The sequence below is a fragment of the Gracilinanus agilis genome, chromosome 1, assembly GCF_016433145.1.
Source record: "Gracilinanus agilis isolate LMUSP501 chromosome 1, AgileGrace, whole genome shotgun sequence".
NCBI lineage: Eukaryota > Metazoa > Chordata > Mammalia > Didelphimorphia > Didelphidae > Gracilinanus > Gracilinanus agilis.
Window position 1 is genome coordinate 252,741,243 of NC_058130.1, and position 12,425 is coordinate 252,753,667.

At 35.9% G+C, this 12,425-nt stretch overlaps 1 protein-coding gene across 1 annotated transcript; it reads left to right on the plus strand.

Annotated features, from left to right (window-relative positions):
• Positions 1 to 6,682: 6,682 nt before the first annotated feature.
• On the plus strand, positions 6,683 to 10,461 carry TOMM5 (translocase of outer mitochondrial membrane 5). The gene is made up of 2 exons (XM_044657526.1): positions 6,683 to 6,872; positions 9,958 to 10,461. The coding sequence occupies exons 1-2, from the start codon at positions 6,752 to 6,754 to the stop codon at positions 9,990 to 9,992; spliced, it is 156 nt and encodes a 51-aa protein (XP_044513461.1). The 5' UTR covers positions 6,683 to 6,751; the 3' UTR covers positions 9,993 to 10,461.
• Positions 10,462 to 12,425: the final 1,964 nt, after the last annotated feature.

Below are 12,425 nucleotides of genomic sequence, written 5' to 3' on the forward strand. Positions count from 1 at the left end.
ATCAAACTAATCTTTCTAAAGTAAATGTCTGACCATATCATCCCTTCTATTTGATGACCTCTAATGGCTCCCCATTATGTCCGAAATCAAATATAAAATCCTATGTTTGACATTCAAAGTCAAACCTGGCTTCCTTCTGATCTTACATTTTACTCACGTCTATTTACTCTACCTTACTGTTTCTTGAAGAAGACACTCCCAACTCTATAAACTTTTACTGGATGAACCCCATGACTGGCACACTCTCCCTCCTCATCTCTGATTCTTGGATTCTCTTGCTTCCTTCATGGCATAACCTTTATAAATGTATATCTCACAATATGCACTACGGAGGAATAGAGATCCAATGAAAAACATTGTCCTATGACTATAGGAGCTTATCTAGCTCAACTCCCTACCTGATGCAGGAATCACCTCAACAATATTTTCTCCTTGAATCTTTCTTCTTTTCCTTTGAGAAAATTAAATTGATTCTGGATTCAGTTATCTCAACTGCAAAATGGGGATAAGAATAGAATCTACTTCCTAAGGTTGTTACAATGATTTAATGAGATAATATTTGTAAAGCACTTAGTATAGTGCCTAGTACTCAGAAGAAATTTAACAAATGCATATTTCCTTCCTTCTTAGCCAACTATGTATAAAACAGACATAAACTAGCTGAATGAAAAAGATACAAAGTTGTGCTTAATCAGTGCTTTATACTAGATTAATACCTCTTCCATGCTCTGAACATCCTCACCCTGCAAATGGCTAAGGAAATATTTTGTTAGCTATTAGCTGGATTGTAATGTCTCAGTTCATTCCAATTTCATACAGACAGCTGGAGACCAAGTCTGTTATACCTATTTTACATAAAATAAAACTGTCTAGCTCTATTAGAATGAAAGGGTAAAGTACACATAAAAAGACCCCACCAATCACCTGGAAAAAAATCCAAACTGAAAATTAGGAATGGCATAACCAAAAGTCAGAGCCTCTAAAATCAAAGAAAAAATTCTACAAGCAACCACAAAGGAAGTATCTTGGTGCCATAGTCAGATCATAAAAGACGATACTGCTGTTTAATATGTTAAAACATTTTTATATTTGTGTATATTTATGTAATATGTTTTTTAAAAATAAATTTATATAAGAATAAAACAAATAGAGTCAGAAAGAAGGTGAAAAGAAGCTTAAAAGAGTTGGGAAAAAGTGATCATAAGCAAAACAAAATTCATCTTCCCAGGGTTGATCATAAAAAAGGGAAAGAAAGTATAAGCAGCAGAGATTAAAGTCTAAGCTTGGTGAAGAAAGGAGGGGAAAAGGAGAAGAAAAAGACTTCAATTATAAAGGAGTAACAAGCCCTGCCTCAGTCCAGTCCTCTGGTACTTTAGGTTGGATTTTGGAATGAAAAATAATAATAATTGCTAGCATTTATATAATATTTTTGAGTTTTGCAAAGAACTTAGCATATGTTACATTATTCGATCTTTAATTGAAATAAGACATTTGTATGTCACTCAGCAATTAGAAAAAGGAATTTTTTCACAGCCATTGCAGGGGAAGGAACACATTGTGAGCTGAGGAAAGTTCCCTGCTGAATTATCTATGGTGGTCTACTAGCCAAATATCAGAAATAGGCTGGAGCTTCTCATTTTGTATTCCAGTGAACAGGAAGGGATGTCAATAGTGAACCTTAAAAAAATATGTTATCTTTATTATTAATTTTTATAAAAACCCAGCAAGAAATTTGGTCCACTGAGCTAACTGTCTCAAAGATGATTTCAATTTTTTTCTTAAGGAAAAACTAGACTAACTTGCATAAGAGTAGGGGGTTAAGATATTGTTCTCACTACATTATAGTTAATCATATTCTTTTTTGTCTATTTCTTTCTTCTTTACAGAGGTTGGAAGGGGAAAAGTGGCAAAGCACAAGGAAACATACTGGAAGAAAATGTACAATTAACAAACAGTGAATGTGATTGGTTTGAATGTGTAATAAAATTAAAAATGGTAGCAAATGTATAAGGGAGTAGATCTCAGCAATAGATTTTTATGAGAAACAAACATGAAGCATAATGATTGACACAGAGTTAAAAGATGCCAGAGAAAAATTTAGTATGCTTTAGGAAACTTCAAAAAAGGCAACAATAAAAATAGACAGTTAAAAAAGATAAAGGAAACCATATTATTTTAAAGTCACCATATATACTGAAATAATATCAATATTTTATATATATACACATCAAATAGCATACTAAGTATTTAAGTATTTGAAACTACTTTTCCTAATTATTAATCCAATTAAACGGCCAAAAAAAATGTTAAGTAAAACAGACGAATATTTACAAAAATATAAAATACTCAGTCAAATTAATAGGACAAGAAATAAAGATCTCAAAGAAGTTGAACAAGCAACAAAATAAGTCACAAAGGAAAAACAAAAAACAAAACTTCAAGACCAAATAGATTTACAAGTGAATTTTATTAAACATTTAAAAAACAGTTGATTACAATCTTATTTAAATTGATTTGTGAAATCCAAAAGAAAAATATCCTATTAAATTTCTTCTATGAAACATATATGGTCTTTATAGTAAAGAAATAAAATTATAAACCAATATCCTTAATTAATGCTAACATAAATGTATTGAATAAAATAGTAGCAAAGAAACCATAACAACATATTAAAAACTATGACCAAGTTAGATTTATAACGGAAATGCAAGCTTGATTCAATATTAAGAAAACTATAACACAATATAACATACTCATAAAAAATAAAAATTATATGATTATACATGATGCAAAAAGTTTTTTGATAAGAAATACAATGTTTCTTCATGCTAAAAACATTTTAAAGCTCTGGAGTTAGTGCATCATTCTTTAATATGACGAATGGTTCCTATCTTAAACCAAGCTCAAACATTATCTGTAATGGAGAAATATTGGAGGGCTTTCCAATAAGATCAGGGATAAATCAAGGATGCCCATTGTCTTCATTATTATTTGATTTAGCTCTATATATTATTTTATATAGTTCTAAATATGCTTGCTATAGCAATAAGACATGAAAATGAAATGGAGAGAAGCAGCTTAGGCAAAAAGGAAACAGAATTATTGCTTTTTTGTAGATGATAAGATGGTTTGATTACAAAATCCTAAAGATTCAAATAAAAATTAATCAAAACAAGTAATAACTAGCAAAATAACAATATAAAATTCACAAAAAATCATTCATCTTCCTGTTTATTACTGACAAAGCTCAATGAAAAAAAAAAGAAAAGAAATTCCTTTAAAAATAACTGCACAGGCCTAGAGACAGGAGGTCCTAGGTTCAAACCCGGCCTCAGCCACTTCCCAGCTGTGTGACCCTGGGCAAGTCACTTGACCCCCATTGCCCACCCTTGCCAATCTTCCACCTATGAGACAATACACCGAAGTACAAGGGTTTAAAAAAAAAAAAAAGACATTAAAAATAACTGCAGAATGTGTGATATATCTTGGAATCCACATGCCAAGATTCACACACACACATATACATGCATGCACATACAGAAATATGTACGAAGATGACTACAAAACACTTTATAGAAATAAAAATAAAAGTTCATGAGATATAACTGCTCATAGTTGAAACATACCAATATAATAAAAATGACAATATTACCTAGGCTAATTTTCAGAGTCAGTTCCACATTAAAACTAGTACTATGATCAAACTGCCATAGTGTCTTTATAGAACTAGAAAAAAAACTTATCTGGAGAATGAAAAAGTCAAATTTCAAGAGAAATAATGAAAAAAAAAGTGGAAAGGGAGGGGAGCCTGGGTGCACCAAATCTCAAACTATACTACAAAGTAGCAATTATCAAAATTACTAGTACTGTTTTAAAAAATAGAAAAATTGGTCAGTGAAAGTGATTAGGTATACAAGGTCCAGAAGCAACTGAATAAAATAGTATAAATTCAATAATCCAGCTACTGGGATAAGGACTCTATTCAACAAAAATTGCTGGGAAAACTATAAAGCAATCTGGCAGAAATTAGTTTAATTTAATTTAATTTGTTTATTAGATAGATATCACACATCCTATGCCATAATAAGCTCCAAATGGACATATGACCTAAATATAAAAGGTCCCATCAGACAAACGGAGAATCAAGGAAGTAGTTACCTTTCATAACTATAGATAGAAGAATTTTTTGCCAAACAAGAAGTAGAAAGGATCACAAGGGACAATCTCAAAGTTGAAAAGCTTTTGCATAAACAAAATCAATAAAAAATTAGAAAAGAAATAATAAACTGAGGAACCCTCCTCCCACCCTAATAAAGGTCTCTAATAAAGATCTGATGTCTAAGATATAGTGGTAATGGAAACAAATAATAAGTCATTCAAGAGATAAATCATCAAAGAAAAAGGCCTATATATATATATAAAATTTTTTATAGCAGCTATATTTGTTGTAGCAAAAACCCAAAAACTAAAGGGGTACTTATCAACTGGGGAATGACTCAGCAATTCAGTTTATGAATATAATGGAATCACAAAAACTTTCAGAGAAACTTAAAAGATTTGTATAAACTGATGCAAAGTGAAGTTGGTAGAACTAAGAGAACTATTTAAACAATAAGAAAAAAAAGTTTTTGGAACATTTTTTAAATGTAGATGAGAACATAAGTTTGTATGAAACATACAAAGCAGGATAGCTTTAAAAATATACTGAATATGCAGTATATAGATGGAGAGAAAAGCAAGCTGTATTTGGTACAAACTCAGATGTATGGGCAATATTCTTTTTCTGTTCTGCTTGCATATAGTTCATTTCATTTGGTGTTTTAAGTTCAAAATAAAAACAATTTAATTTTTTTAATTATGAAAGATATAGTTTTAGAGAAACAGGAAGAATTGATGCAAAATAAAGCAGAACCAGAATTATTTATGTAATACTACATTTATAAAACTACATTGTTAAAAAAAAAACACACCAACTTTAAAGATTTAAACAAATCAATCATTAAAATCAATGAAACAGTTTAATCAAACAAACTATGGCTCCAGAGGACCTTGAGTAAAGCATGTCATCCACGTGTTAGCAGAGATGTAATGTTCTCCATATACAGAACAAGACACATTTTCAGGCATGGCCAATTTATTTACTTGTTTTGTCCATGTATATTTATTTGTTAGAGAGGTTTTTCTTTTTTTTTCTTTTTTCCTTCCAAACTGGATGAAAAGCCAGCAAAAAATATGCTTAAAAATTAAAAAGAGAGTCGCTAAAGTGTAATAGAGGTCTGAGAACTAACTGACTTCCTGGGACTTGCAATTCAAAGTGACAAGCATTTCCCCTCAAATCTGAGAATAATTTGGGACCTAGCATAGTGCCTGGTCAGCATTCCATAAATACTTGTTGATTGATTGAATGTTAGTATGATTTCTTTCCCAAACTAAAAGATATCTATCCCCAACATCCTGATGTCTTTGGTACTTCAAGAGAAAGTTCCAGTCATTTAAAAAAAATCTCAGAAAAAAAGAGGACCAGGGATAATTATTAGTATTCATGAAGTAACCCAGTGGAACTTCAGTGACCAACATAATAGAGGAGGCCATTTTCAATGTAAAGGAATGGATACTATTTAAGGAAAATAAAATGCTGCAGAAACCTGTTTGGTCCACCCAGATGAAATCACAAATTATTTAAATGGGGGATGTGTGTGTCCTAATTTATAGTACAGTTTTGAGAACAGTTTATAAACTCTAAAGTTGCATATAAATCTTAGTGAATATTATTTAGCATAGATGTAGTAGAAAAAACTCATTTGGATGAAAGGATACAAATCTGAACCCAAGCCCTGCCACCTATTAGTCTGTGAAGTTGTTCAAGGCACTTCTCTTTTATAAGCTTCCAATTTCTTTCCCTCCAAAATGGGATAGATAAACCTCTTTACAGATAAGTGATGGACTCAAGATATAGAATAAAATATATCTTTTCGGAGAAGGCTAATGTGGGAATGTTTTGCTTGACTATGCACAGTCGTTAAAAGGGCCTTCCCTGCCCCCCCTTTTTTTGCGGGGGGAGGGGTATTTTGGGTGGGGGGAAGGGTGAGAAGAGAGAGTGAGGACAGAGGGAGGAAGGAAAGGAGAGGGTGGAAGAGAGGAGAGTGGAAGGAAGGAAGGAGCCAACTTTTTTTTTTTAATGAATAGAACCAGAATCACAGACATGCTGAACAGTTTTGAAAGCTACAGATTAAACATGCTATTATATTGTTTATAATTATATACTTTGTTGACTATTTTAAAATAAAAATGGAGTGTACATAAAAGAGATCAATGGCTCCGAGTACAATACTTTTTTCCACTTCTACTCTGTATATGGAAATACCCATTTTGTTTGTAGTTTCTTAGGATTAGTATAAAAAATAAATGAAATTTTAAAACAATAAAACGAGAGAGTTGGGCCGAATCTCTTCCAGCTCGACATCAAAAAGAGCCTATGACAGTATTCATATCTTGAGCTCCTACCTCAAAGCACTTTCCACTCGTACTTCCCGTCACCTTTGGACACACATCCCACCCACCCCGCGACTCCACGGATGACATCATTACCAATCGCCCTAAGGTGTATTGTTCTCACGGCCGCTCCGTAGCTCAGCGCGTGGTCAAGGAACCCGGAAGAGGGTTGAGCGCGATTTCCGGAGAACCGGCAATCTATGTGCGCTGTCCTGGAGGACGGGAAGACGCGACCCGTAATCCACAAACCGAACTCAACATGTTCCGAATCGAGGGCTTAGGACCGAAGCTAGACCCGGAGGAACTAAGGCGGAAGATGCGTGAGGACGTGGTCTCCTCAGTCCGCAACTTTCTCCTCTACGTGGCTTTGCTGCGCGTTAGTGAGTGACCTCTTTCTTTTGCGCGGAGCCTGGCGGGCGTTGGGGGAGCGGCCTGGGCGTGGGAAGGGAGCAGGGGAGGCGGGGGAAATGGGGGAAGCAGCTGTGGGTAGGAAGTGGCCTAGATCCTTGCGGAGACCGAGCGAGAGGCGCGTGGCGGGAGCTTTGGGACTGTTAGAGAAGAGCGCTACATGCCCCTCACCCTCCGCAGGGGATGGGGGTTCGTGCTCGATTTATTGTCTTTGCCACCCCATTTGTGAACTGCCAACCTCTCCCCACCTCCGTTTTTGCTAGCGAGAAAACCGAGGTCCTGAGACCTTTACCTTCCTCAAGGGCAAACAGGTCTGGTTCCAAATCCAGGGTTCTCTCCACACCACAGTTTAGACCAGTCCTTTTCAAATCCTATTTTTGGGTGGGGTTCGTGAGCGTGCTTTGTTTTACCTTTGGGCAGACAGGAAGATCTGAGTTTAAAACCTGCTTCAGACTTTTTGTGACTTTTGTGACTGGGAAAGTCATTTAATCTCTGTCCTAGTTTCTTCATGGAGGCAATAATAATGGCAATTCACTTAAATCTCAGCCCCAGTTTCTTCATCTCTAAAATGAAAGTAATAGTATTAGCACCTCTCAGGGTTGGTGTTAAAGATAAAATTACATGTTTATATATATGTATATATGCAGAGCATACTAATAAATGTTAGCTATTTCAATTTAGTTTCCTTTATAATCATATATTTTGTTTTATAAATTTGAAGTCATTCTGAGGTTTTTAGGCTTCAGCAGACTGCTGTAGTAGTCCATGACACATGAAAACAGTTAAGAAGCTCTGTCATGTTAACATGATATAGGATTGGGAGGGGAACCGGACTTGTGGGTTTCTCTGATATATGAAATGCATTGGTGAGGGAATTCTACTGATGTCTGGTACCTTCTTTGCTCTCTAAAGATTATAGATAGGAAGCAGCTAGGTGGCTCAGCGGATTGAGAACCAGGCTTGGAGACGGAGGATTTGGGTTCAAGTTTGACCCCAGACTTCTTAGCTTTGCGACCCTAGACAAGTCACTTAATTGTAGTTGCTTAACCCTTACCACACCCTTCTGCCTTGGAATCAGTGCACCTTATTGATTCTAAGATAAGATCCTAAGAAGGTGTGGGTTTAAAAAAAAAAGAATTATAAGAATTCCATAGGACTCAAGAGTAGAGTGATTTGCTTGCATTTGCTAGCTTGATTTGCTACATTGAGACCCTTTGTTGTCTGGCTTCTGATTTGTAGATACAACTAAAACTACCCTTTCCTAAGTTATTGTTCTCTAAATCATTTTTTCTCTGTCATTTTTCGTGATCTCTGTGCTTCATTGACACTGCTGACCATTTTCCTCGTGGATACTCTTTCTGCTCTGGGTTTCCATGACCCAAATCTCTGTTTCTTCTACCTATCTGGCCTTTTCTTAGTCTCATTTCCTGCTCTACTGAGTAAATCCCAAGACTCCTCTTTATAAACTCTCCTCTACTTAGTAAACTTATCAATTTCCTTTGGTTTAATTATCACCTCTATTCAGATAGCTCCCTGATTGTTATAAAGGTATTAATAAGCTCATCTTCAGCTGCTTATTAGATATTTCAAACTGAATGGCTATCTCAAATTCAACATGTCTGAAATAGGACTCATTGTCTCCAAACCCACACCTTTCAAACCTACCTATTTCTGTTTAGAGGTTCCCCTCCTCCCCCTGCCCCCTCTCTCCAATCTTGACTCTTAACTGTGTATCTCTTCAAATATCTTTTCAGTTGCCAAGTCTTGTCATTTTGATTTTAATAACATCTCTCCTATTTTTCCTCTTCCCTCCATTTACACAGCTTCCACTTTATTTTAGGCCCTCATTGTCTTCAGCTAGGACTATTGTAGTAGACTCTTAATTGGTTTTCTACCTTGAATTTCTCTCTGTAGGGCTGCCAAAGTGATTTTAATAATCATATAACTCCAGTGGCTTTTTGTTACTCCATAAACTTCTCTGATTGGCATTAATAACCCTGAAAAACTGGCTTAGGGTAGTAACTTTTCTTCCCTGCAATCCAGGCAACCTGGTCTCTCTGTTCCTTCCCCTGGACATTTCACTTCCTATTTCTTTACCTTTGCACTGGCTATATTCCATAATTGTTTCTGCTTCCTAGAATTCCTAGTTTCCTTCAAGACTCACCACTGAAGCACCACTTTCTACATAAAATCTTCCCGATCTCTTACTTTACAACTAGAGCCTCTCCCCCTTATTTCCACATGCTACCTCCCCTGGTAGAATCTTAAAGTGCCTCAAGGGCAAGGGACCATTTTGTTTGTATATTTTCAGCAACTAGCATATAGTTTAGTTCATATTTTCACTTAATAAATGCTTGCTGATGATCATAACATTTGCATAGTGTTTATGATGTGCCAAACATTGTGCTAATAAGCACTTTACAGTTATTATCTCATTTGTTCCTCAGAACTACTCTGGGAGACTGGTGCTGTTATTATCTCCATTTTATAGATGAGGAAATTGAGGCAAACAGGTTGTGACTTGCCTAGGATTACACAGTTAGAAAATGTCTGAGATCAGATTTTAACTGGGGTCTAACTGACTTTAGGCCCAGTGCTCCATCCACTGTGCCACCTAGCTCTTCCAGCTGCTTTATTATTAATTCTCCTGGGGGACATAGAAAGTGTGTAGAATGAGAAAATGATCTTTTCCCCTGTCTTTCCAATTTTGCTTAGTAGGTATCATTCATAATCTTATATTTAATATACTGAAAAGTGTTTCTTATGAGCACATGACACATTTAGCATGATTGGATTTTTAATCAACATAGTAACTTGTTGATAGGGGAAAAGATGGTTCTGCTGCTTTTTTTGACCAGAACTATTTCAAACAAAGATTTGACTTCTAAATGCAGTTTTGAAGGCTTAAAAAAAATGTCACTGTGTATGAACCTGGTCTACTTGCAATGATATTTTGCTCATAGAACACTTTAGAGTAAATAAGTTAATCAGATGAAGGAACTTGTTCTCTTAAAATCTGATTTTTTGTTTTTGGTTTCTCTTCCCCATCCTCCATAGCACCCTATATTTTAAAGAAGTTGGACAGCATATGAAGATCATAGTAGAAGAGAGACATTGGCATGTGAGAGCATGAACTTCAGAATATGGTTACATTTTCTCTTCCCATTTGCTAATGAACGGGCACAAAAAGACATTAGAGACTTCTGGTACTGAATAGATATGAAATCTCCACTTACTAAGAATGAGTTTGACTTTGTTGAAAATGCGAACAACCTAAAAGCATGAAGTTTTTTTCTCTTTGACACGATTTAAGAAATGTAAGCAGTCTTTGGCCTTGTACTGCTGTATCAGCTCATACAACCTTGATAAATTTTGGTTCCGTTGTAAATAGTTTTATCAAACTACATTTTGTAGTGATGTACACCATGTAAGGGAGCTACCTCTGAAATTCTTCTGTTCAACCTCATGCCTCTGTGAGGAATATGCTTTGTGAAAGATTTTCTTGTGATTACTTTTGTTGAAATTGATACCATTATTAGCACAGTACTGTGAGTCTTTATTTTTAATAAATGTGCCATTTTTAAAAAAAGCATTAGGTTTGATACTCCCCCCCCACCTTTTGTGAAGCTGTGTTGTGACTGTTAAAGATTATGCCAGAATTTATTTCCTCCCCAGCCTGGCCAGCTTAATTTGCCATTCCTGAAAAAATAACTTCAATTTGCAGCATTATTTTAACTTCTGAACAACCAATATGAAAGATAATCTCACTGATTAAAAGCAGCAGTAATACCTAACAAAGGAGGTCCTGAAACAGGGTTAGATATAATCATTACTAGTTGGCAATTCATAGTATTTGCCATTCTTACTAGAAACTTAAAAGTGGTTTATCTCAGCTCTAAACTGAGGCAAATCAGGTTGAATCTCAGGGGCTTCTCAATTTTTGTGGCTTTTCCTCTACCTGGTCTCAGCTATACACTCCAAGGAAATCAGAATTGAGCTTATGTCATTCTAAGAGCATTATCCCTGTATGGGCTGAGATAGCAAACTTCAGCACAGCAGAGGCTTACTAAAGACAGTGATAATACAGGAAATTCCATAGAAATAGGGCTTGTAGATAACGTTTTAAAGCCTACCATGGATGGCTGAAATTATAGTTATAAAGGAACACCTAACCCCATACACTGTCCATCTGTCTGTGGGTCTCTCCTCCCCTCCCTCCCATTCCCTCCACCTTGTGCTTCTGCCCCTTAGCTTGGTGCTTCAAACCTTCCCACCTCCAATAAAATGAAAGCAGAAGAGACCTGGGGAGCAGACTTTCCCTGTTGCTGGGGCCTTACTGTAGCATTCTTCTAATGTTTCCTCTCAGGTTTAGTACCAACCCTGAAAACTCCTGATCCACCCCTTAATGAATAGACTTGAGGATCTCGATGAACGAGTAGCACCTCGCACTAAGTATTATTATATGCCAGGGACTATGCTAAACTGGGGTTAAAAAGAAAGACAAAAACCAAATCCCTACTCTGGGGTGGGGTGGGGTGTTGCATGTCAGATATAACATGCAAACAATTTGTACAAATAAGATGTATACAGGATAAATTGGTGTTAATCTCACAGGGAAAACATTAAGATTAAGATTCTTGTGTTCCATTTGTTTCCCTTGGGTCTCCTTATTCCCCTGTTCATGCTGTTGCTGGGAGGAATACTCCAACTCACTTTTTTTTTATGTATTGGTTCTAGGCAATGGGGGTCAAGTGACTTGCCCAAGGTCACATAGCTAGGAAGTGTCTGAGGCCAGATTTGAACCTAGGACCTCCTGGCTCTGAGGCCTGGTTCTCAATCCACTGAGATACTTAGTTCCCCCTCCTAACTTTTAATCTATAATCTTCAAAGTTTCTAAGGGCTCTACTCTATATTTACATTGTCACTTTTAGTAAATCTGAAATAAAACAGAGGCAAAGCTCCAAGCCAATAACAGGTTTATTAAAGAGACTAGTGTCTCAGCATTAGGTTTTAGGGTCATTAGGATTTCCTTCCAACCTAAGATAATACCCTAAATCTATGGAGGGTCCGAATGTCTATTCTATTTCAGCTTCTTGATGGGTGGGTGGTCCAAGTATCTTTTCTATCTATGGTTGATATTCTAGCTTCTTGAGGAGATATCTAAACTAGTTGATTGGTCATGAGATGTCTGAGCTCACAGCTGCTCCTCCACAAAAGTGCTCTTTGTGGCAATGACTCATGAGCAAAATGTTCAAGAGCAAAGGGCAACAAAGGTTCAAGACTACCCACCACTGGTTACCTGGTCATACCTTATGTGATTGGTAGATCTTCCACTTATTTAATGGGACATAATTGTAAAATGCTAGCTTATTGAGAGTTATAAGGAAAAATAACTGAATATGTCACATTAGCTTAACTGAATAACTTTATAATATTTCTACTAATTATAAATCAATTATTATCTCAGATTAATCACTTCCTTTGGCTAAATACTGATGAATTCTATTATCTGGGGTCTTGTTCCA

Coding starts and splice junctions, on each gene's coding strand:
- TOMM5 (XM_044657526.1), top strand. CDS start 6,752: ATGTTCCGAATCGAGGGCTTAGGACCGAAGCTAGACCCGGAGGAACTA. Junction 6,873..9,957: donor CGTGGCTTTGCTGCGCGTTA/GTGAGTGACCTC, acceptor CATCCTCCATAG/CACCCTATATTTTAAAGAAG.